We start from the raw sequence: 26,932 nt of genomic DNA, 5'->3' as shown, positions 1-26,932 counted from the left end.
AATATCAATTTAGCTACAGTATTAGGGTTAAAAAATGTGTTTATTTGTGTCATGATATAACTTCTGTCTCAGCCATGGAAGAGGAGGAGAGATGATAATTCAGTAAGTGCTCTCCACACCCCGCTGTTTGGACGCAGCTCAACTCAGCATTGTTTGAGAGAGGGAGGGTGCCAACGGGATTGGTGTGTGTGGCTCGTCTCCATTCGACCGGATTTGATTTGATGCCAGAAAATACAGAGACAAAATATAATTTTGGATGTTTGTCACTTTCCCCCATTAAAAAAACAGATTTAGAATTTGGGTCTATTGCTGAAAAAAGCAACATCAAAGCCAGGGAAGCTGGCAGTCTGTCTGGTGGGCTAAAGATGGGTAGCTTGTGTCCTGTTGTCGGAACTGAAGCATCGCCGGAAGAATTTAGGCATCACACATATTATTACACCTTTTTAGAAACAAAATAAATCCTACGCAATGAATCGCATCCTAACCGGACAAGTGACGCTGTAATTAGCAGGCAATTAAAGTGGAGATAAAGGGAGTAGGGCTGTGGTTAGTGTGTCAGCGAGTTGCTCTGAGAAAGTAGGAGGATAAACACATGCAGATTGTGATGTTGCCTGAAAACATTGCATTTCCAATTTTTGCGGCTAAATTTTCATATGCAGAAAATGTTTAGTGACTGTGAGATAAAGGCAAGCCATAGAGAAGGTAACATAAACTGTAAGAACAAATATTCCCAGATGGAGCAGTTAGTGGGTGGCTGAAGTTATGAGGTTGCTAAAGGACAGTGATAAAGTGATGCAGTTATATATATCAGTGAAGGCGTGCACGGCGGTTCACACCTGGCCAGGCACCACTGCTCTGGAGAACAGCTTGTTCAGCTGAACCAACTCGTTGGGTGTGGTGTCAAACTTGAGAGCAATGCTGTTCAACGTGTCCCGCGATTCCACCTGGACCACAAAACAAGAGAGAGGACACAAAAATCACACTGCTGCTTCTGCTCAGGGCATTTCCTGAAAGCTGCACATCGAGGACTAGAAGATGTGACACAGGATGACAGATAGAGAGAGAACATCTGAAGAGCATAGTTGTGAAATGATTTCTTCACAGGGTTTAATATGACTTGTGTGTTGCATGTTAGATTTTGGGATGTTATGCAGATTAAAGCTGTCAGCTGTTGACCAGGAATAGATTCTCATGGGAGGCAATATTGCTGGCAGAAATTTGAACTGACGTGAATGTCAGCAGCAGTCTAGTGTTATCTTGTGAACCGCTTATGTGGCAAGATTTACATTTTCTTCAATTAAAAACAAGAAACACTCTTTGGCGTGTGCAAAATCTGAGGCTACAACTGTGAATCAAAATCATTATTTTTATTATTTATTCATGCTTCAACTATATTTTTCAGTTCTTTTTGTCATTTATTAGAAGTCACCAGAAAATAGGAATTAATACCTTGGCCCTGAAGCTTGAAGCCTGACTGGTCACTAAACTCTCCACAAACAGTTATTTTAACATTGCTGCTTAATAATCAAATAGGAACAGTAGATCTGCTTCTTTGGAAATCTCCGAATGTTAGACCTGAGGTTGTAGTAAGAGCGATACTCAATAGTTTGGAAGGCCTTTTTTTATAGTTCAGGTGATATGTGCCAAATTTGAAGTTATATGTTCATCTTTTTCATTAAAGCATGAAATTTAGTTCAACATTTTGAGAAATTAAGTCAATGCAAAAATGTGTTATTGAGACCACAGTGGCTGTTTTATATTCCATTTGAATCTTCTGCTAAGCCTCTGCAGATCGGAGTCATCTTGTCAACTGTTATTATTGTTCTGTCCTCCTGTTATTCTCTTCCAGCATCAAAAGCAAAACATGTAGTTTGAAAATACAAACAATAAAATATAAATGTAGTCAGAAGTATGTAGGCTAAGCAAGGATTCTACCAGAAGGCTCTTATACTAAACTACTTTTCACAGTCATACATGAACAATGCTGTTTGTTTATTTACATGCATTCAGCTGGTGAGGGTGCCACCCTGTACCAAATGCATATTTCAGACCCTTTCAGAGAATTCACATTTATAAAATTTAAAATGAATAGTACTTCTGATCAGCTCATGGAACCAACTTTTGTTTTTGCATATTGCTCCTGTTTTTTTACACCTCTGTCTGAAATCTGCCTGTTTTCACATGCAGCATGTTCACAAGCTTGATCAGCACAATGACTTCAACACCTTCAACAGCTAACTAGCTGCAAAAGAAGGAGCAGCAGTTCATGTTTGTGAATGTTTAACAGATCATGTGGTCTGCAGTGCAGTTCTGGCTACACCCTGTGCTCAGCTGCAGCACCCTGCAGTGTGACACAGGTGTGTCTGCTTGTCTCCACCAGTTAAAATCCACACAACACTGATGTGCTCCACGTGTCTGAACTAGTTAAGCATCTAACATGCCCACTGGGATTTTCTTTCTTCCAAATAAGGATGACAACCGTAACAGAAAGCGCCTGTGTGCGGAAGCAATGTGGTATAAGGTAAAAAAGTGAGCTCAGGGGAGAGAACCCCTGAAAACCAGACAGGCAGTGCTGACTCTGAGCTGTGCATAATTACGACAAGATAATGGCACTGTGTGTTTTAGTGCAGCAGTCATGGGACTGCCTTGGTCATTATCAGCATGTGTGTGTGCAAACAGTCTCACAAAAACACAGAGGAATGACAGCTTCTCCAAATTGTTGACATGACAGATTGTTACGAGGATATTCCTGCACAGACAGGCAGACAGGCACGCAGCTGAACAGGGGAACCAAGACAAACAAGCTGGAACACTAGTAACACAGAGTCACTGGGAGAGGCAGTCACACATGACATAGGATCACAGGAAACGTAACAACACTGAGGGGAAGAAGCAGAGAATATGGAAACTCACAACTCATTAGCAACCAGCAAATGCTTTCACAGCACTGACACGGACTCCAAAAACACACCATTTTGTCTCCAGGTAACACCTGACAGTCCTTGTGAAGTGAAAAATAGAAGCTATTGCATCATTCACTGTATTAAATGGTGTCAGGCAGGATTCGAGGAGAAAGAATCCTTAGCAAATTCATAAAATGGACAAATGAAGTGTGCAGGAAATGGGAGGAATTCATAATTCAAATATTTAAGCAACACAGAGTGTACTTGATTTAGCAAGTACAACAGAGCCAGTTTAGGATCATCCCCAGAACCCGTCTCTCAGAGGTAAACAAATCAAGCATTCATCAATTAGCACAATTTTGAGTATCTTGAAGAAAAGGGCTGAGGAGATGAGGAATGTAGCTGTGGCAGGTTTTGTGTGACGAGGCTTGGAGATAGGCATGATATCTCCTAAAGTGAAATGTTTATATTCTACAATCATCTTAGATGTGCAGTTCCTTTTAAAGTTAAATTTAAATAAAAATCTGTTTTATTCACACTGGTGAATAACCAACAAAAACAGGACATCAGACACTCAAACTTGCCAAAACCCTGCAGAAAGCTCTGGGATATGTTGGCTCTGTGTTGCATTTAGATCCAACACTAATCCATTTTAAATCAACTTCAGCATATGCATCTAAGATTTCACAAAGATGTTGTTTTAAATGATTACTAATCGTGGTTATTTAAATTGGTTACAAATCTAAATGGACTCTGGGAACCACTAATACCTGATCCCATTTGCATTCATCCCTGCCTCATCCCTGAAGAGACTACAGACAAAGCAAGACCAGTACAGGCAAGAAGAGACACAACTCTGACACATCCTTTCTGAGGAAACCTTCTTAGTATAACTGACAATAAAGTAATATGAGAAAACCAGCTAATGATGGCAGAAATCCAGCAGAAACAGCTAGTAAAAGACTAATCACCTTCAAAGTTAAGTCACAGTAATACTGCTGGGTCACTTGTTTTGGCTCCTGAGCACAGCTCATTAGCTTTTGGAGCTCAAGTTTCTTTCTTGCTGTGCCTTTAATGAGGACCGGCCTGTGGAGGTAGGACTGGACAAGTGTGAGCTGTGAGTGAGCTAACCGAGGCCTTATTTTGGCTATGCTGGGTGTAGATGCCCTACCCTCTGAGGGAACAAACTAATCAGAGCCGAGGTCAGTCACGCTGCTGGGATACAGTCCCCCTGATTCAGCAATGTGTGGCGCCCAACAATGACCAGAGCAGAGCAGTGGTGCTTGGAGCAGAATGGATAGGGTGGGGAAGCACCAAGTGTAACAGGTTTCACCGTAAGCACACTGCAGTGATGCAAACCTTCACATCTCCTTTACCCTTCATAATCACTACTGATAATCATACTAGTTATATTAACCTCCATGTTCCATCAATTTTAATGTGGTAACTGAAAGCAGCCGATATTTCACACGTGCGACCTGCTGTACATCCAGACATCTATTTTTGCCCTGACAGATCTCCTTGATCTCCAAGTGGAGATACACAACAACAGCAGTCTGTTGAGCTGATTCAATTACCCAGCTTGATTAAATGGTAATTTGATCATTTTCGAAGAAACAAATCAAATTAGAGAGCATCCGTCTTATTTCAAAACGCTATTTGATACCCTTAGAATTTCACATTGGCCAGATTTAATTCAATGATTTGATCAAAGTTGAGATTAAGATAAATGGAGGCTGAACAACAACATTAGCAATGAATACAGAATGAAAAACGAATGAAACTCACAGACAGCAACGTACCTATGAGGTATCAAAATAGGTACATTTTGGATATGTGAATACCATCAAGAAGTATTTTCAATGAGACAACCACAAACAAGAAGGTGTGGCTGCAATGCGTACAGTATTTAGGAAAAACAGAACCATAAAGTTTGATGTCAATGTACACTTGCCAATTTGTGGTTATCCATCTTCAGGCAGTGCTTGTTCAAAATATTTATATGGGCAGTGGTGTTAAAACATCCTCCAGTGAATATCAAGTGTTTTACCTTGTTAACATGTCCATACGGTGTTTGATATGCTGGAGGACACACCATGAGTGAAAAAAGAAGCCACTGGCATGCCTGAAGATTTTCTCCTTGAAACGACAACGTACTGATGAGTGTTTAAAAATCACAGATTCAGACAACCAATTTTCAGGATGTGGCTTTCCATCCATTCCTTCGCCTTATTTGCAGTCTATTTCTGGCTCTAACATGTCTGGCTGAATGCCCTGCCCTTATGCAGTCTTGAGTCTATTTACAGAGTTTAAGCAGAGCTGAAAGTAAACTGGTGTGCTTGAGCTGCAAGTAGGGAGAGGTGGGTGGAGACAAGCAGGTCCTTTATATATGTGCACTTTTTAGGGGTGTACAGTGTAGAGCTACATGTAAACCATTATGACATGAAGCGATTATGTTTACAGAAAAAAAACCTCTTTAAAATATGCACGTTTACCAAATAGGTGTTAGTGTTTAGGGGTTTAATCAAAGACTGGAGGGCTTTAAACAAATATCTCAACACATCAGTGTTAACATTGACAACATAATTCCTCCACTTCTGTTTATATAACTGTGCTAACTGTGTTTACAAGCATGTAAATGAGGTTTTTCCCCCCATTACTCATATATACCTCTGGCAGAGATTGTGATGCTGCATGGAAACACCTTTTGTCGTTTTTTTGAGCACTGTCTGTAAAAGAAGAGTGTGGTTGTAAAAACTGTAATATTTGTTGATTATTTAGCTGAGTAATCTGCAACTATTATGATTACTGATAATTGTTTGGGGAAATTTTCTAAGTAGAAGTGCAAAGTTTGCTTCATAAATGTGAGGATTTTGTACTTATCTGTGCTCATAATGGGTAAAAAACTGAATACCTGTGGATTCTGGACTGTTTGTTTGGAAAAACCAGAAATCAGTTACCTTTGTTGAGGGATATTCTAACAATCATTTTCATTATTTTCTGGCATTTTGTAAATACAATGATCCATTTAAAAAAATAATCGGAAGACCAAGCAAATAAAAAAAATGTTATTTGGAGTCCTTGCCTTCATGTCCCATTATTGGTGATTAGAGTCGACTAGTTGATTGGATGCCAAAATGCTCTCATCCAACCAAATTCTCATTGGTCCGACCATCAATTGCCTTAACCATTTTGAACTTTCCCAATCTAATTGAGACAAGATGTAAGTTATTTACATTTATGTTTACTGAATGGTTACTAAGAGTCAACTCCAGATGTATTCACACCATGATAAAGAAGTTGCTAGTGTGAGCTGTGCTATTCAAACATATGCTGAACTACTACGATGTAGACGACATGTCATCTAAACACCGTAGGCGAACTTGTCTGTTTTATTCTTCAATACTTCTTGTTCTTCAAGCGCGCTGTTATCATTTCAACATCAAATAACCAGGTTAAAATGAATGAATATGCAGCAAATACTATATTTTTATGTTTATTTCTAATTTATTTAGGCTAATAAAGCCAACAGACAGAGTGAACTCAGTGCACAGCCCTTTTAAACAGAAAATCCAAATCCAGCAAAGCCAACATCCTAAACCACTGAGGCCACTCACTGGATACTGAAGTGACACAGACTAATGGAAATGCATGAGGATTCAAATCTGATGTGAATGATCAAAAACCTGAATACTGTCGACATTTTTGCCACTCTAATCAAAACAGCTAAATATAATGCACCCTCAAAGGCAGTGCAAGAAAACACCACAGTGAATTTCACCTTAGTGCAGGAAGAGAAACCACTGAGGCGGAATAACAAAGAAGACATAAGGAGGATGTGGTGACAGTTAGGTCTCCCCTCTAAAACTCCTCCTAACAACTATGTCATTAACAGCTGTTCCAGGACATCTTATGACAATGGAGAAGCTCTGCACGATTCTTCAGACAACAGCAGCATGTCAGACTGATAAATATCCTGTCGCAAAAAGGACAGGACACGTCACAGAGATCAGGCCCACAGTGGGAAACTCTCTGTGACATGACAATGACACCCTCAAACACGCACTCGTCATGTATTTACAACACAGCCATAAAAAGCAGGAAAACAACTCCAGGATACCCGAGACATTACAAATTATTACTGTGATGTGTCATAACAGATCATCAATCATCCCACCCTAAAAGTATTTACAACCCCCTGTCAGGTGCTTGTGTGATGTCCTTGGTATGGGGCCAGCATTTCAAGATTCAAATCTTGTTTTACGGGACAGGAGGGAGTTTCTCCGTTTATTTTAGTTAGGAAGATGAAGAGTTAATAATGAGCAGGGCTCCTACAGTTTCAGAGGCTTTCATCCAGGCGGCTTCAGCACAGAGCATCGATTCTCCCTAGGTGCTATTTGCCACCATCTCATCCATGAACTATTTATTTTTAGCTTTATAGCTCCTGTGTTGCTCAGCACAAAGCCAGGCCATAGGACATTCAGGGCTACAGGACAGTTGCAGCTTGTTTTTACAGATGGTTTTCTTCAGCATTCTGCAGTATGTGGTCACATGTTTGGTGTACACTGACAAAACTCTACTTTTTGCTGTACAAATAGATCTTTTAAAGCTTAACCTAACCTAAGACATCTGCTAGCTCTTGTATCAAATAGCTGCTCTGGTAGCTCTTGTATCAGGAGCTCAGCCAATCAATATAGTTATAAATATCTGGTGTTCAATGCAGTAAACATTGGCAAAGCCAGGTGGTGGGCTGATCTTGGCACCAAAAGTGGTGTAATATTAGTATGATTCAAGTTAGTCTTTTAAGCTTAATTAATGACTCGATCCCCACAGGCCAGTAATATTAGCAACACAGCTAGCTTCATACGTGACAGATGAATCAAAGCACCACTGAAATGGGACATGTATATTTGACTCCAGCAAACCTCAGAGATGCATCCATTGATTGTACTGTAAGAGGAGCTATCTCTAACTCAATTAAGTGGCAGAGGACAGGGGACATGCAAATGTGACCCACTGATAAAGACCTGTTATTGACACATTGACAGCAGGATGAGAAGGGAGGAAAAGAGAAAGAGAGAGTAATCACAATCAGGATCATGGCCACTAATGACAGGTGGACCCCATCTTCTTATCCTCCGGATCAATAACACCCATTATTCATCTCAAACTGACGATGAATAATTAAGCTTCTTCCTGTTCAGGTGACATCCCTCCTTTTGAGGAGAAGGGTAGAGGAAGGCCGAGGCAGCCAACTTGAGAGTGACTGACATCCAGCTAATGGTCACCTTGTCGAACAGGAGAGGACGCAAAGATTCTACAAGGGCAGCTGGCCCAGATGGCCAAAGACTAATGGCTCCATTAAAGAGTCTGCTGCCATCTAACATAAGTATGGAACATGAGCACAAATCTTTGAGTTCTACTGCAAAAGGTCAACACAGGAAATAAGAAATAATCATACGGCTATGGCCATGGGAGCAGACATGTATTTAACAGTGACCATTTACAGGTGCTAGCTGATCCACAGTTCTATTCAGGCCACTCAAGACTTTGAAGTATGAGGGAAAAGGAGTGGAACAAATAAAACCGCTAGAAAAAGAGTGAAAATCAAACACAATGAATTGACTGTGTAATCATCAAACTGGAAATAAAACTCCAGTGTGCGGTTTAATCACCCATAATGCCACATCAGAGCAGCTATCACTCCTCATTTCATAATTGAGGATGAATTCCAGGTTTAGCATGACAGTTGCCATGGCAACTATGCCATTACTACCCTAATGGCATGTGTACTGTGCGTTACTACACCCATGCTGATCGTTTGGAGACCTAAATTTAGAGCTGCCGTAAGTGACATGGGAGAAAGTTGCACATTTCAGTCCTTTTCAGGGCAACACAGAGCAAGTTCTGTCTCTCACTTTCAAGCTGTCATGGATTAGTCCTTGTGTCGGCTCTGACCTGCCGTTTCAGGCTTTGATGGTCTTTCCACTGATATGCCAACAAAAACGCACAGACCTAATGATACACGAGAGCCGCCATGATGGAGAACTGCCAAAGCTGAGGAAAAGTTTGAGCCAAGCTTGTTTGGGCTGAATTATAATAGGTCCTTAGTTATTTTTAATAGGGCCTCTGCTCCATTTAAGGGCAGATACAGTAAATACTGTGAAAGTTCCACACCCTGTGAGTGAAGACTAATATGACATGATATTGGATATACACTACTGTTCAAAAGTTTGGGGTCACCCAGACAATTTCATGTTTTCCATGAAAACTCACACTTTTATTCATGTACTAACATAACTGAACAAGGGTTCTCTAATCACCAATTAGCCTTTCAACACCATTAGCTAACACAATGTAGCATTAGAACACAGGAGTGATGGTTGCTGGAAATGTTCCTCTGTACCTCTATGGAGATATTCCATTAAAATCAGCCGTTTCCATCTACAATAGTCATTTACCACATTAACAATGTCTACACTGGATTTATCGTTCATTTAATGTTATCTACGTTGAAAAAAAATGCCTTTCTTTCAAAAATAACGGCATTTCTAAGTGACCCCAAACTTTTGAATGGTAGTGTATATTAACCAACTTTGTTTCTGATTATACACATAAAACAAGAAATTATACACTTATCTGTAGAATAATACAGTTTTACTTTGAGATGAACAAAACTGCGCTACTCCCAGATAGTTTAGGCAACTTGAGACTAATTTGTGTCTTGAAAACCAGTTTTATTATAGTTCACACATGCTTATAAAAAAAATTCGTACAAAGTTGGGTTCATTATGTACCTTGGTTTAGAAGTCATAGTTTTGTATATTCAAAAGCTGTACATAATTAGTACTGTAACAGTTAAGGCACTTTACAAGAAAGGACACTGACCTGTAATCTAATTTTAATGAATTAACTTAAACGTGTTATTAAGTCATCTGCAACATATCCATAATTAAATGAAATTTACCATTTACAACAGACATCAATACAACTTCACCTGTACAGGGTGTCTCTAAAGTCTGGACACGTAGGAAATCTCATTTGCTATAATTTTTGTTCCTCCACAGATTAAATATGACTTTGTTGAAAGAAGAAAGAGTTGAATTGATACTTTTCAGTGGACGTGAAGGATGGACATATGGAAAGATAGGGTTAGGGGTTATGGTTAGGGTTAGGGAAGTGATTTTTTGGGGCTAGCATGAATTTTAGCCATGACCAATTCTTTAGTTTCGGCTGATACATTGTATGTTTGCCCATGACACTGCCTTTTTCTTTTAATTTTTTAACCACCTTCACCACCATGGAAAAGCCAAGTGGAATCCCCCTTGATGACGTGCATTAAATTCATCTGCTATCTTTCCATGTGTTCATCCTTCACATCCACTGAGAAGTACCAGTTCAACTCTTTCTTCTTTCGACAAAACCATGTTTAATTTATGGAGGCAAAAAAATGATAGTTCATGATATTTCCTATGCGTCAAGGACACCCTGTAGAACTGCACTAAGTGACACTGACATTTCTCCATTCTTGTCAACACTGAGGATATGTTCTGTTAGAAAAAAATGTTTTTAGAATTATCACTGGATCAACCTACATATCTATGGGACAAAGCCAGACAGGCCTTGATGCTTATTTTCAGTGTGAGCTCCATATGCCTGTCAGTGGATTGACCCGTACAATGTGACAGATGCTGATTAAAATGTGCCATGCAAGTGAACGCACTATGCAGGGTTAATAACATTTTCACAGTGTCTGCCAAGCTTTCAAAGTTTACCCTGCTAGCATCTTACAGCTGACAGACAGCAACTGGTGCACTGCCAAAACAGTCTGGGGGAAAACTGGCGCTGCAGAATTTTTGTTGACATGGATGAACATGTGATAAATATTTGGATCGCAGCGTGCACTGAACTAAAGAAGTTTGGGATCAAATTTGGTTTGTGTTAACACCGTACCAAAATGACTTTTTCACTATTCAAAGCATTATCACAAATTGCATTATATTTACTATCTACTGTATCTACTGCTATGTAAAGCACCACCTAACCATGATTGGTAATAAAGCTCCTTTTAGCTACTGGCTTATGTTAGCTAATGCTAGTTTCACTGACCAACAGAAAAAGCTGCTGCTCAGCTCTCTTTGTCTCAAAATTCTGATTAAAATCTGATATTCCTCAAGTATAGATAAGGATAATGATTATCGTTCAACATCTGCTAACATCAGTTGTAGTCAGTGCTCAGCTGCTACACAGCTCACATGCACAGACCTGGTAAAATGGATGCACAGTCAGCTAATGACAGTTGTTTAGAGATCAATAGACTCATTATTCTGAAGGTCATTTTTAAAACAAAAAACACACAAACTAACCTTGCAAAATCTAAAAGTGACTAGCCTGCTGATGACACTGATCCTGCTCCTTGATTTTATGCAGACAATTGGGTTTTTAAAGTCACTTTTGCAATGACACACACTGTCTCCACGTCTTCTACCCCTAACTTTCCATTTAGATAGATTTAAACAACAATCCAAGGTTTTAAGTGGAACATGTGCACTAAAATGCTTTGATTAAAAGGTAGCAGAGTGCGCTGCTGACATCTGGGCCATGAATCAGTCTCTATGTTCTCCGCATGCGTTCCCCACTATTCCATCCTCCATCCTTTTCAACACCCCCATCCACACACCCCTCCACTCATCATTTCTCCATCATCTATTGACTTGTTCTCTTGCTCTCAGACAGAAAGCTGTGAAAGAGCTCAAACAGTGGGATCCCCTCTCCTACCCAGCAGTGAATATTGCAATCAGAGTGACTGATTGTCAGGAGGGTGTGGAGTTAAGATTGCCGCCAATGTGTGTGTGTGTGTGTGTGTGTGTGTGTCTAGGACTGAGAACGCACACACCTGATGCTGGGTGTATGACTCATCTAATGTCCCTCAAGTCCTTTAATGCCCACAGTGCTTCCTCTCAACCCAGCAGAGATCCCTTCAATCTGCAGGCTGGTGACATGAAGTGACCATGGCTCTACCATTACCAGCCTTTACTTCCCATCTGTGGAGTCGTGACCCATCTGCATCAGGCTTCATGCAAAGCAGAGTGTAGCATTTTTAAGGTATTTCAAACATAACACACATTTACTATGGGTATTTGGTTTAAACTAGATCATATCTAAAGCAATAAGTCTGTGAAACAGTCATAATCTGTAGATTTGTAGTCTGCTTTACTTATCCTCTGATCAGCTATTTACTTATTTAAATCATACTTTGGTAATGTTTAGATAGTATTGCATTTAGGAAATTGAAATCTTCTTGTGCTAAATTAAAAAAAGAAAGATAACCAGATCACCCAGGCGATTACAAGTCATTCCGAGTGGAGCATGAAAGACTAAACACATTTCTGTGGTTGAGACATTTAATATAAAAATCACAAATGTTGTTAGTGATACTGAGCAATCTTCTTGGAGTCATCCAAGTTATTAGGATTGATCCTTTGGGCAACTTGAAAGTCTCTATAAATTTTGCACCAATTCATCTATTACATGTTGACATATTTCACAGGATACAGGACAACTTTGATCTGCTAGTTTTGAGGGAAAAATGAAAAGATTGCCAGTCATTTGCATTCATTCACATAAATGTCTGTAAAGAGTTTCATTGAAATCCATTAGCCTGAACCAAAGTGATGGAATGACAGACTGACCAGCCGACTGAGTCATATGATTCCTGTTTTTTCTACAACCAACTCAAACACATACAGTTTACTATATAATTCTATATGACTGCTCACATGGTGGCTGGAATGATTGTATCATGAATGCAGAGAACTTCCTTTTTGCTTCCCAGCCCTACAAATCTGGTATCCAGACAGTCCTTCCCCTCAAAACTGCTCTCTAGTGTCACTACACAAAATGTAATGAGAGCTCTGCTGTGCCAGTTCTGCTGAGAGTACTGCAACAGACTGAAAGAAAGTGTGGGCAGGGAGGTTCAGGCCAAAAACTGACTAAACATGACACAACATTAAAAAAATATTCTAGATGTCGTCTTTGTGGTTTTGGCCTTGGTTTCTTTTGGTTACGATGATACTGACCTTAACAGGTTCATTTCTGTGATTTTGGATTGATGATAGTATCACAAAAAAGAAGGTAGAAGGACATTCAGAGCCTATTTCTATTGGACTTATTTGCCTTTTTTTGATAGTGAGCAGTAGAGAGATGATAGGAAAAGAAATTTGGATGTGCCAGTTACGTTGATGGTGTCTAGTAAATCTGGGCCACTAGGACATCCAAATGAGACAAACTGTAAGCAAAATCCTCAGGTTAGCCAAATGTATTTGGAGGACAAAATGAAGATGAACAAATGTTGTCTGTAAGCATCCATGGCAGTTTACAGACAAATAATTCAATCTATCAGAAAATGATCAAACCTGGGTATACGCTAGTTTGGGCCTCTCATGTATTAGCTTACATTTGAGCTACACAGCTAGGCATCCAATTCCCATCAGTTCTTCCATTAGCTATACCCAGTTTATCCTGTATAGAGTTGCACATGGCTGGAGTCTATCTCAGCTGACAGTGAGCGAGAGGCGGCGTACTCTGGACAGCTAATGCTAACCCAAAGAGACAGACAGCCATGTATGCTCACACTCACACCTACAGCCAATTGAGAATCACCAATTAACTTAACATGTACGTCTCCGAACTATGGGAGGAAGCCAGGGCACCCAGAGAATACCCACGCAGGCACAGGGACAACACAAAAACTCCACACAAAAAGGCACAGCTGATCAGCAGGTTTGAGCCTAGAACCTTCCAGCAGAGACTCGATAGTGCTAAACACTGCACCACCACGCTGTCTGCATCCAATTTTCACAAAAATAAATACTAAACGGCTTGTCAAAGCCCAAAGATTTGCTTGACAACACATACCCTTATTCTGCAGGTGTTTCCAGAGTTCTCAAACAGTCAGGAAGTTCAATCTGATCCGGTGTTTGAAAATCTCTGTCGGAAAAACTTATATCGTTTAAATTGCTACTTTCTGATACGCTTCCTGTTACCCTGATATTCATTTTTCCTTCATAAAACATTTACACATACTATTAATTCCACCAAACACTTCCCACAGTGCGAATAATTTAATTCTCAAATGTAAAGTAATACATGTGAGGTAAAAACTGGGGCAAAGCTTTGTGCGCACTGTCCCTGTGTAGTTCAGGTTTGTTACCAACATTCTGGTTGGATCTCAGAATCATCCGACTTACCTTGACCTGTCTAATCATCTGACACCTCTCACTTCCTTTTACCAATGCTTCCATGTTCCATAGAAGGATGGATTACATTTAACTATGAGAGTGCAATGGAATCACAAGCAACAGAAACAATGGCAACAAAAGTAAAACCCCAGATGTAATAAACAAGGCCATTTGTCTATTAGGAGGCTCAGACAAGATCCGAAATAGCAACCTAATGGGAGCATCGATGTCCGTAGAGTGATAACCTGGTGTGTCTGGGGATGAATACGTGTGGCCTGCACTTTCTCAGCTCTTCATTTTGTTTGACTTTGACTGACTGTCCTTACAGGCAGTCTGTGGAAAGAGAACCCCCCGTCCTCTTGTGTGGCTCACCTCTGTGCTACTCTTTACCTCTCTCTGTCTGCATCTTTCTGTCTCCTCATCTATCTCTGTTGTTCCCAGAGACTTCAAACACTTTTTTAATTGGATGCAGGTCAGCCAATAGCTGGACTTGGCTGAATGGACTGGCGTTATCAGTGTCTAGGCAGATGGGTTGCAGCTGCACAGGTTATTTCTCAATATGAAAAAAAAGGGAATACAGAAAGAAGCCTGTGTGTGAGGCAAAGGGGTGAGAAGGGGGAGGGAGATTGTATTGATAAGGCAGCACAAGAGGAAACCCTCCTCTTTCCTGTGGGCGCCAGGCGATAGATTATGAACTTATCTGCCAGAAAGTGAAATAAGGAAACATCGCTGGCCGTCCCCCGGTGCAGGAGATGAGTTTAAGATAAAGCCGCTTCTCAATCACTGAGGCACCGTCGGCCATGTGTCTCTCACAGTGTAGCGGAGGCTCGGTTGTACCGCCTTAAACACTCTGCGGCCCCCAAGCCTCCTTGCTATGTGCCGCTGCAGCATGTCAGGCTACAGGACACAATCACTGGCAGAGCTCGATCCATCCATCACACTATCAGCAATCTAGCAGGGGGTAATAAGAGGAAAGACACAGGGACAGAGTGATGGCTGACAAGAGCAGGGTTGGTATACCATATGATTGAGATATGAGTCTTTTCCATCCACTAACTAAACACTAAATTTCCCCCCATTTTTCTCCACTGGCAGCGTTCCTGTCCATCTTGCTGACTTTTTGTGGCCCTCATATCAGGGCCATGACACAGTGCTTTGGCTGTGACAAATATCCTGTTGTAACGGTTTCGGCTGTTCAAACCCCGGCGACGTAAACAAGGGCCTTGTCAATCAGCAGGTCTTGGATGACGGACAGGTTGGGCAGGCAGTAGAGGTGGAGGTGGTGCTGCTGAGGTGTTGGAGATGGGGGAAGGGAGCCAATCACAGCCAACTCTACAGTCGCTCCAGAAGCTAGGAGCAACGTCCAGAGAAACCTGACGGCAGAGAAATCAACGGAATGAATGGGAACAAAAAGAGAGGAATGACAGAAGGAGACCACAACCCCTACACCTCTTCCCTTGTTTCCTTTCCTCGCTACCTCCTCCTCTCTCCTCAGCAGACAGGCAGATGGCCGGAACTGAGCCACAGCAATCCCACTCCTCACTGTTGCCACGGAGAGAAAGCCGAGGAAAAGCAGTCTGACTGCAGCTGGATTTGAGGGTCATTTGAAGAACACAACGAGGCAAAGCACAGAGAGCTCCATTTTCACTTCATACCAGGGAACCAGAGTCCTCTCCTCTCTCTCCCCCTCTTGCTCTCTCTCTCTCTCTCTCTCTCTCTCTCTCTCTCACCCTCGCTCTCGCCTCACCCCCTCCCCTTCTCCTACACAACAGCTAAATCAATAGAAATGACAACGCAGTTGGAAGGTCATTCGCGAGCACAGCGAGCGCTGTGGTGGAATGCTCACCCGATTTGCAGCGCAGAGAACGAGTGGAAAAACAAATACATATCCTGCCAGCACTCCTGCTTGTCTGTCCTGCTCCGGTCCAGCTGGAGGAACAAACAGAGCTGCTAACAAATTCCCGTCTCCTTCCTATACATCAACATGCAAAATGGAGCTGAGTGTTGTGTTGCTGCACACGGAGTCTTTAATAGAGGATACACTGTTCCCCTAAGATTTCTATCAGCCACCCTGCACGTCTGTTTACACACACACACTGTCCTCTTTATGTAAACAGTTTCAGAATGAGGTACACGTGTTACTGGCAAAATCCACAAAATGCTTCTCCCCCTCACTAATGAGCTACCAAGCATGGTCAGACACGGAGCCTTCACAACACACAAACACAACAACCACTACAGCTTGAATATTGCCGGAGCTGGTCAGAGCTACAGAAACCACCAGCAGCAGACGCACACACAGAAGCAGCAGCAGCAGCAGAGGAGTGGAGCACGAAAGCGTCAAAAACATAGAACGACATGAACACAGAAAGAGCAGAGTTGCTCGCACGTTACTCACAGAATATTCGATGGTCCCTTTGGGTCTCTGGAACGACATGCGCCTCCCATCCTTCTTTTCTGGAGTCTTCTTCTGGCCGGTATCTGAAAGCAAACGAGGCAAGGTACGCATTACATTCATGTTCCTCTCTCCCCAGCTTGTCACAAGCTGCCGTTTCCCAGCCCCGTGGGTAGACAGCTCATTCGTCAACAGTGAGCGAGCCAGCCAGCCAGCGATGTGAGCTGTGAGCGCCGGACCACTTTCTCTCTCTCTCTCTCTCGTTCTCGCTCTGCTTCTACCCTCCTTTTCTTGCTCTCTCTCTATCACACTGTCCTCCCCTCGCTCTCCCCCTCTCTCTCTCTTCGCCTTCCCGTCTGAGCCCACCGTACAGCGCAATGACAGCCGGTGAAAACAGTTCACCTTGCCTTCCTCCCCCTGTTGCCTCTCATGGCAGACAGAGAGCAGGATGACCTCCATCAGAGCACCGCCGCTCTGGTTGCGAGCCCAGAGGAGAAGGAGATGGATTCAGATGGGAAGCAGGGCGTGCTAAAGCTGGAAACAGAGAAGAGGGAAGTGGGGGCTGAACCAGAGGGTAGATGGAGGAGAAGGGAGGGTTCAGTGCTACGTGTTGGTTGGGCAAAGGAAGGGTGTTCCATGGAATAGTGACAGCTGAAGAGGAGGTTGGCTATAGGTGCAGGGTGGCGGTTGTGAGCAGATTCAAATGCAGGGTTGGGAAGTGCATTAAGGTAAAGGATGGAGCATGAGGTCGAGGATGAGAGAAATGTGTGGATGAGGAAGACAGGAGAAGGACGCAGCTGGGTTTAGATGAAGATTAACACAAATATAACGTGGAAAAGATGGATTGGTTTGGGGGTGCATAAGAAATAAGGGTTAATGGTGACAGGAAGATGGAAGTGGGCACATGGAAAAGATGGGGGGCTGGGAGATGGCATGGAGATGAAGGCAAGAGGGCGGATGGAATGCTGAAAACCAGTAGATGAAAGACAGAAGCAAAAGATAGGACAGAAGATAAAAGAAATCAGAATGAGACTCTTGGGAGAGGAGAAGATGGTGAAAAGGGGTTGACTTCGGTCTTTGACTCGAAAAATGAACATGGGCAAATGAGCGTATGGAATACTTTTTAAGTCTTTGATGATTCGAGGTGTGAGAACCAAGAAAAGAGATGATTGGAGGAGGTAACTCTGAGTTGAGTGAAGGATTTATATTGGAGGTGTGTTGACCCAGTGCCCTCAGACACCCTCTTTCATGCCTTTCTTTTGTAGGTGCTGCACATGACTAATGGGTCCCCTTATTGTGGCTTTCTAATCAGGAATCTCAGGCAGCTCAAAACATGAGTCATACACCAGCGTTGCTATTTATGGGGCTTAGGACTGCCAGGCAGTGAGTGAGAGGGGAGGGGAAGCCAGAGCTGCTTCAGGTGGATCACTGCAGTAGTGATACTGTGGGTTACATTCACGGAAGTCTCACTTAGACTGAATCTGTTTCTGAGATGGGGTGATCTTAACACCACACATGCTGATTAGTGATTTTAATCATGCTCAGAATGTGTAATTTTGTGTTATTTTTCAACTCTACCCCAGTGGAAAGTATAACCACAACTACAGTAGGCATCGTTTCCAACAAACTCAACAATGCTGTATCTTAAACGGTATATTAAATCAGACATCTTAGATTTTTCCACGTGTGGAACTGCTTCCTTTTTCTTTTTTTAGCAAGTAAGTGTGACATTTTTTTTTCGTCTGAAAATACTTGAGTTCAGAAATGTTTTTAAACCTTTGATGGAAACATGTTAACACCACACATGAACCGGCGACAGAGTTATGAGGGACGTGCTGATATGTCTGAGCTATACTGACTCCAACTTACAAATTAGCGGACTTGAAGGATCTGCTGCTAATGTCTTGGTGCCTGATACAACACACCTTCATACAATCATTTCACCACAACGACAATGGTGAACTGCGAACCTTTAAAGAACTGTTTATCTTTTCCACATGCAAGAGAACCACCATGGAGCCATGTCATCACGTCACTGAATATGTCTGTTTGAACGTCTTTTTGGTTATTGAAGCTCCCTCTAGTTCATCTTGAACTTCAGTCAAGAACCACAGCGCAAAAACACAGTTTGTCTCTTCCATCAGGTCTGACTGTCCACTTCCAATGCGGCCTCTCTGTTTAGAAAATGAATGATTACAAGTTGGATGTGGGTAGATTTTCTGGTCCATTCTGAAATTGGATCCAACATTTTGGACTGGTTCAGATCATGAGGTGTTTAAACAAAGAGTGATTTTCTCTTCTTAAATTCATTCGAGGACTCAGAGCTCAGAAAATTACCCAGTATTTCATAGGAAAATAATTATAAATATTAGAGGGAAATATAAAGTTAAAAAGTGCAAATGTAGAATTTGTTTTTTTCTCCCTTCCAGTCCCGATTATCATGTGATCATGTGACTCATTAAAAGCACCTCATCAGGTATAGAATTAAAAATTGGTATATGTGTTGGAGTACAAATATTCTCTCAGACATCATATTTACTTATTGCACTACTAACAGCATTTCATTTCATAGAAAAGCCCTCCCTCAAAAGCACTATGAGATTTGATTTTGTCAACTGTGCCCAGTCAGATGACTACATAAAATAACCTGCAGCATGATGAAAATCTTGAATACGGAGTTGTGTTTATCAAAGACACACTGGCTGCACAAACTGTGGGCGTGTGCCAAATCAATTATTCAATATCCAAATGAAAACCTTGGAAGGATGATTGCTTTCAGTGGGAAAATATAAACTGGAGCTGCGGGTTGTGGAAGATTTAGCTTGTGTTGCTATTTAAAGCTGCCACATCACAACTGTGACTTTATGCTTTCTTGTCATGGAATATAATCCAGTGTGTCTCTGTTTAATTGCAGGTCATGTCAGAATGCCAGACTGCAACTGCTAAACTGTTAGTAGACAGCAGCGGTGTTGATCTGCTTTGCTGGCTGCAGATTTGTTAAGGCAGTAAAAAATTTGCACTGCGTTTTGCTCTTGTTGTCGTTGGATGTGTGTAGCTGTAAACACTAAACTGGTGCAGGTTGAGTGGGTTAACACAAGGTCACACTCAAATGCCTCAGACTTCCGATGAACACAGAATGAGAGGAGTGAGACAGAGTGAGCCACGAAGAGCAAGACAGACACAGAGCAAAAGAGAATAGCAGACATGCATTAGCAGCTGCAGGGGTGTTAGCACATGGTGAGCTGATGATTGGTCTAAAATTAAACCTCACCCCTGGATGGTGGCACAAGAAATGGGTATTTTATTCACACTCCAGACACACAGCGCACCACAGCACCAATGCATCTTCAATAACAAAGGCTTTGGTTTCATCCCTCTGCACGGGAAACCAACAGCATCTGTTGTGTCTATACAAGCTCTGCTTCTATGGAACAAATCTATTTCTCTAGTCCACAAATAATGGTTTGTTTGTTTCATATAATCCATTCACATCTAGTGATGCATTGGAATTTAGATTTTCAGTCAAGCATGTTTTTTTTTTTTTTTTTTTACTGTCAGTATGCAAACATAATATTTCAGTTTCAGATTTTCCTTTTCAGATTCACTCTTTGATAACTATAGAAGGAGGGATGCTGTAGGGAGGGTCTCCAGCCTATGGACGGCTCTCACAAAGCAGGGAAAAGCACACTGCTTTAATATCTAGTATAGAATCTTTACGTCATTAGCATAGAAAATATTTTCTTAATGTGGAGGCCAGAGTCGGGACAACTGATGACTAAAATGCTAAAAAAAATGTGTCAGCATCCATATTTGTAATCAACGCATTTCTTTGTTTAAATGTCAAATGTCTCGCTTCAGTATAACTGTGCAATTGTTGCGTCATGATGGCAGTTGTAGTCAGTGCTTGAGAATAGCAGGGTCAGCAGCAAAGTCTGACTCAGTTAAATGTAAAGTTTCCCAAGACCCAAGACTTGGAGGATATGGAAGTACCTCAAATAATCACAGAACCAAAGGGCGGTTTGTAAACTGTGCACAGTTTCACTCCAATGCAAAAAAACCCTGAAGAGAAAAACTATGAAAGCTTTACGGTACGAAGACACTTCACAATTGTTTCCTTTTTCTGTTGTACTCACATATACTGCATTTTAATAGAGATGAATCCCAATAAAGTTGTTCTGACTTACATATTGTTCTGTTTCTGTGAGCAGACAAGAGAAAGAGGATGAAACTGAGACTGAAACGCAGCTTATTGAGACTACATGTTAACCTACTTCAAAGACGCTGCTCTGCACTGCTAACATCCTGATTTTATGACCACATCGTATAACAAACTCACCACATACTCACCACAAAAGCAACTGCTGTGCTGTAAAATCACCTATATTTTCATAATATTTGAAACAACAATCAAACTAAAATAACAAAGACACAAAAGAGAAAAGGATTTGATTTCACTGCTCTGTGCCATTTTGCTTTGTTGGACAAAAATGTATCTTTAGATGAATCGATTAATTGCTAATAAATGAATCGATAGAAAAATAGTTGTTAATTACAGCCCTATGGTATTTGGAGTTTACCCATATACATTACTAAGCTGTTCTGAAAATACTGGACTGGACTACAATTCCTCCATTTATCTGGAATCACAAATCCCATAGGATCAGGAGTGGTCATCTATCTAAGCATAAAGTTAATGGGGGCCTGGACCTATCAAATTTCATGCATTATTATATTTATGCAAACATTTGTTGCATCTTGTTCTGGCTAGACGAAACAGTTCTTCTCATCACTTGGTTGGATATGGAACAAGAGGGCTGTAGACCATACTTATTGGGTGCTACTATAATGTTTTCCTTAAAAAAAAACATGCTATACTCACAATCCTATCATTCATTGTACCATCCAGATCTGGGACCAAGGAGCAAAACAAGTTAGGCTTAAAGCAGAATCATTGGAAAATCCATCTCTTGGACCCTCAAATATGGATGGAGTATTTACTAAATGGAAGGAATTAGATAGCATTGGGCATTTGTATATTCGTGTGCCTTGTTGCTTTGTTTTGGCAGCTCTGGGACAAATATGGACTGTCAAGTTTAGATTTCTTTAGCTACCTACAGGTTAGACACTGTGAAAACACATCGTTATAATATGATGATAAGTGGGTAAAAACTCTATTAAAAAAGACTGTGAAGAAGAAATGGGGATGGAAACAGCTAAGGATACTTTGAAAAAGGTCAACAGAGTTATGTCCATACATGTTTAATCAATCCTAGACACTCTGATAGAATTTCAAGTCCTCCACAGTAGAACTGCAGTATTTGAGGGTAACACTTAGAAAATCTTCCCAGAAGTCTCACCAATCTGTGATAAATGTGGCCAAGCAGAGGCAGATTTACTTCACCGTAATGCTACGAGAATATCTCTATTCTTCTGTTTTTAAAACACAAGTAAAACCAGATCCTGTTTTGGGAATATTGCATACATCAAAAAAAGTTAAGAAACTTGTGGGCCATGCAGCTCCACCTTCAGAGTCATATTTTTTTCTTTTGTTTCTTCCTGAGAATGTCTGTATTGTGTTACTGTTTGTATTTATTTTAAAGCACTGTGTCTGATATCCATATGACATGTTAACAACACTGTTGCACAAGTGCTTGACAATGAAAATGAGTGAAACTATATTTAGAATTAATATATGCCAGTCAAAAGTTTTAGAACGCAATTTAGAATACATTTTGATCCTTTACTTTTGATAGGCTGTTACTTGTCCAATGAGATTATGAGCCAAAGTACAATGTGAATTTTTAAATGAGTTTATTTGTCCAGGAATGAGTCAAAACAATACTAGTAATCACAAAAATTCTCAATCCTGGACATGATACTTGGCTGACCCACACTACTCTGACTGCAATATATGGGCTCACAGATTTCTGTGCTACAACAGAGCATAGCAGTAGGATCATTATGCACTGCAATGGTGTAACACACTCAAGATGGCAGAAGCAGGAGCACTGGGACATGCTGTGGCTGCATCGGAAGGCGTACAAAAATGTACCTGTGGTCGCTGTCAATCAAGATAATCTGAACCCAGTAATCTTTGTTGAACAATAAGGAGGAAACAAAACCAGCAAAGGTGAGTCGAGGTTGCTAGTTATCTAATTTGTTGTTCAACCAAGTAAAACAACAGATTCCACTGGGTAAGCTTCTTTACTGTTGTATTTTCCCATAAAGAACATTTTCTGTGGCTCATTAATGAGCTGAAGCACAATAACGTCGGGTCAACTGTGCGAGAGAAGCTGTGAGGTTGGCTCACACACTGAGAGGAGCTGCTGTGTGTCAGGAAAAACAAAGGCCCACTCTCACCAGTCTGGGATGTAAACAGTCACAAGAGGTTACGCCTTTCTACACAACTTAACGAAAAAAATAAACACAGCTGCATCCGAGACACCGCCTCGTGGCTGCGCAGAAAGCTCCACAGCAGGTGTCTCTAGGAGGAGGTTAGTCTTAGCTAAGGCGTCCACTACAAATTCATTACAATTCCCAACAAATTAGCGCCTCTGTGAGGTGACTTTTCTAGTCCTGCCAGGTTTAACTCTCACCTATGTGCAGCTCGGCGATTTGATGTGTTCATATGTGACATGAAAACTGTGATGAACCCCCGCTGAGAGACAGATTTCTGAAATGAAGCTTCTTGAGGATAAAAAAAAATACTGAAATGGGTCATTAGGGAACAACATTTTGTCCTTTAAATAATTTGAGTCAAACGTATATAGCCCTCTTGAAAGGTTTTCTCTACATCCCTGCCTCTATTCACATAGGGGCTTCTTAGGAAGGACATTTTAATTAACAAGTAGTACAGACTTGTACCTACAAACATGCATTGCAAGGCCATGACTATGAAGAGAAAGCAAAAAAACAATAATGTGCACATCGCCTTCATAGCCTGCATTAACATTTTATTCCTTTCATTATTAACTTGTGTCTAAAGACAACAAATCAAGCAAAGAAACATGTCCCTGGTAACGTATGCCTTTGATAATGACAGTCAGCTACTGCAGAGGAATTCAAGGACCTGAATGGACAACAGCTAAATGAAAATGCTACTGTATTTGACTTTAAAAACATGCAGTGTTCTGTACCCGCGCAATCTGCTGAGTATGAATCACGCTGCTAAATATATAGTCCCCCTCACTTTGTACACAGCCATGACAAACTGAAGCAGCCAGGGAATAGGAGAGTCAACAACTCTCTGACTAACATTCCCTCATGGTCTGATAGAATACACAAGCAGCCAATTTCCCTCTGCTCCCTTGTTTTCCCTGCCTGCTGGCTATATACAGCCCTCCCCAGATGTTATTTTTAGAAAGCCCCTTCATAAACAGTAGGGGAGGCAAGAGCTCTGCACCAAAGCCACTCTGAACAGGTGCTGCACAGGACTACTTAGGAGAGCCGCAGACTTTCTTCAAAAGTTTGTGAGGGAGGAAGGACAGAGACGGTGGCTTAGCAGTTTGTGGTAAACAGAGGAAGGCCACAGCTAGAGAAATTCCAGTGAGATAGAAAGCAACTGACTTGCAACACATCGCACCCCTGGGTTTAGTTAAGACTAGAACAGTGGACAAAACAGCCCTATGGAAACTTTGGAATTGGATATTTTGCGTCAATGTGATGAAGTGTGCTGCTTTGTCAGATATACTGTACTTGCCAAAAACAGGCATTTGACGTGATCATCATCATGTGATATTGGGATATACAATTACATAAACCATCCCTGATAATTTTATCCTTATTTACCATGTTAAGCCTATAAAATAATGAGCCACAAACCATGCTAACAGCTTGGTGAGGCTGTACCTCAGACACAGTGGGTGTTTAACGCTACTATGCTAATGTGCTGGCAGGCTAACATTTGCTCATCTGTGCAAAGAATAAAATATATTTGAGGCACATGAAAAATACAATCAGTTTTGCAGGTGAATTACAAAATTGGTATCACTATGCTATGAGAAAACTGCAGAGATAACTAAATCTATTATTTTGTGTTTATTTTTCAAATGAAGTGGGATGTAATGTCAGTCCTAAAAGCCGGCTTGCTCTTTGGGACACAGAGAAACAACTAGAATCATCAGAAGGAGTAAGTACTGCTGTTTATTTTGAGAGTTACAAAGTGAAATGGACTTTGTGACTCACTGAGCCAAGAAGCAGGAGTATGAAACTGGGATTTAGTAAAGATATCACTGTGCCTAAGTTTGATCTGTATTACTGTGTTATATACAAATATGTAACAAGCATAAACACAGACAAGCAACGGTTTGCAGTTTCATTTGATATGTACTACACCTTGCCGAAATAAATACTGTGTGAGCAATTCAACTGAAAGAAAACACAAGAATTTGGACACAATGCACGTCTGTCAGGCTCTAAGGGTTATCTTATAATTAAAGGGTCATTAAGATACATCCTCTGGAGACCATGAAAGTCTATACAAAGTCAATGTTGTGGCATTTCTTTCATTTATTTCTGAGGGGTTTTAGTCTGTACAGACCACTTTCAATGTGAGAATTTGCAGCTTTTCTTGATCTCATGAGTTTCTACATTATTGTAAAGAAGACACCCTGACTTACACAATACAAGAACACACATTCATTGCAACCTGGTTCATTCTGTAAACGTCCTTGCAAAGCTGTATGTACTTCAGCTGTTACAATCCTTCCAGCAGGAAGAAGGAGTACAGTTGTGGACATCAATAGGCATTAAATAAACTTCAACTTCAATATCTATCGGCGTTAAAGGAACTGAACAACACCAACAGCCCTCTGGCACAGTCTGTAATAGCTTGTAAAGGACACAAATACCAAAGTCACATTTACAAAGCAGAATTAACTTGCTAGCTGGTTAAATCAAAAATCCAATATGAAGGTCAGGAAAGGAGATAATGGGCCTGTTTCACAACACAAAACAATATTGCCTTGCCATTTGCTTTTCTGGCATGAGAGCAAAATGTGTTGTGATACAAGCAGCTCAAAAAGAGCAACGTCCTCCAGTGTTTAAAGGATACAAATTGAGGATGACAAAGTGGGAAGGACAGCAGAGAAGAACTCAGAGAGCAGATTTCAAAGATTTTGCAATCATGCAGTCTTTAAAATGATCATGTAACGCTAATCAGACATGTAGAACCCCATGTTGGGCTTTTCTCACATGAAGTGAAGACTTTGATCAGTCAGTAGTCATGCACTGGAATGTGCACTAAAATAAAACAGGAGCAGGAAGTGCTGACTACCTCACAGCAACAAAGTTAAAGCAATGCCGCTGTTATCTTCACACCAAGTCATAAGGTGAACATGACAACTTTACAAGAGCCAGGCACAGCGCCAAGTTTTAAGGGCCTCTTTCTCACGTGCAACAGGAAATCATCTATTATGTATCGCAATAAAACGCAGCGTAGTGCAGTGTGTTATCATATACTGGAGCATAGCATTAATGGAGTGCGAGTACAGGCAACATTTAGTGATGGCATGTGTGGAGAGAGTCCTGCTGGCGGATGGCTGGATGAAGCAGAAACAAGCTGCACTAGTCTTAAATCAGACCAGATCACATTCAATAAAACTAGGATGTTTTTCTAGACACTTTTTAATACTTTCAAAGTCTCCAACCTGCAGAAAAGCAATTACACTGATGGATTCTCTAATTACTCCTCATATTGCAAGTTGTAGGAAGATAAAAGCAATGCATCAAACCAACAACAGCGAATATCAATTTTCTTAATCAACGGTGCCGTTGTCTCAGAAGACTTATGAATACCAACTTGGAAGGAGGAAAGTACCAGCATTACTGTATCGAGAAAGAGGCCATTATTGCTGTGTGACTGTGCTGAGAGCTGCTATGAGCCACAGTCTTTCCATTGTAATGAATATACAGTGCAGGAGTTTAGTGGAGCTGTCAACTTAAACACAGAGAACACAGTGTGACAGGGAACATCCCTTTGCCAATACTCTCAGTACCACTCAGCTCTATATTACACTGCCAGCCTCCCTGGACCAGCCTATACACCACTCAGCTTTTATGGGAAACTTTGCTGAACTGCAGTTTTGCTCGTGTGTGTGTGTGTGGGGGTGTGTGTGTGTGTGTGTGTGTGTGTGTGTGTGTGTGTGTGTGTGTGTGTGTGTGTGGGCATGTCAGAGCAGGAGGCACTGGGTTGGCCCCATCCTCTCATTAACACTCTCCCCGTGTCGACTAATCACACCCCGGTTGTGTTGCTGGTACAGTAATGTGGATTAAATTCTTTACACTACGAGATGATTCTCTCATTGTTCAAACCCAGACACTGATCTGTGCTGAGGTGTGTCAATGCTAATACACACTCAGTTTAATTAATATTCTCACAGCGTGTACATGACAGT

At 41.2% G+C, this 26,932-nt stretch overlaps 1 protein-coding gene across 11 annotated transcripts in view; it reads right to left on the bottom strand.

Moving 5' to 3' along the window:
- The window catches only part of oxr1a (oxidation resistance 1a), a 237,337-nt gene that overhangs the window by 36,465 nt on the left and 173,940 nt on the right, over positions 1 to 26,932 (bottom strand). For 5 of the 11 annotated variants that reach the window (XM_055013291.1, XM_035944211.2, XM_035944213.2 and 2 more), the window contains 2 exons: positions 16,542 to 16,624; positions 837 to 944 (listed from right to left, as the gene is read on the bottom strand). In XM_055013291.1, the coding sequence (XP_054869266.1) occupies positions 837 to 944; positions 16,542 to 16,624 (191 nt within the window). Of the gene's footprint in view, positions 1 to 836; positions 945 to 16,541; positions 17,013 to 26,932 lie in introns of those variants that run through there. The other 6 variants (XM_035944214.2, XM_055013294.1, XM_055013295.1 and 3 more) reach the window with 3 other exon arrangements.

Source organism: Amphiprion ocellaris, chromosome 9, assembly GCF_022539595.1.
Source record: "Amphiprion ocellaris isolate individual 3 ecotype Okinawa chromosome 9, ASM2253959v1, whole genome shotgun sequence".
NCBI lineage: Eukaryota > Metazoa > Chordata > Actinopteri > Pomacentridae > Amphiprion > Amphiprion ocellaris.
This window is presented reverse-complemented; position numbering and strand designations above follow the sequence as displayed.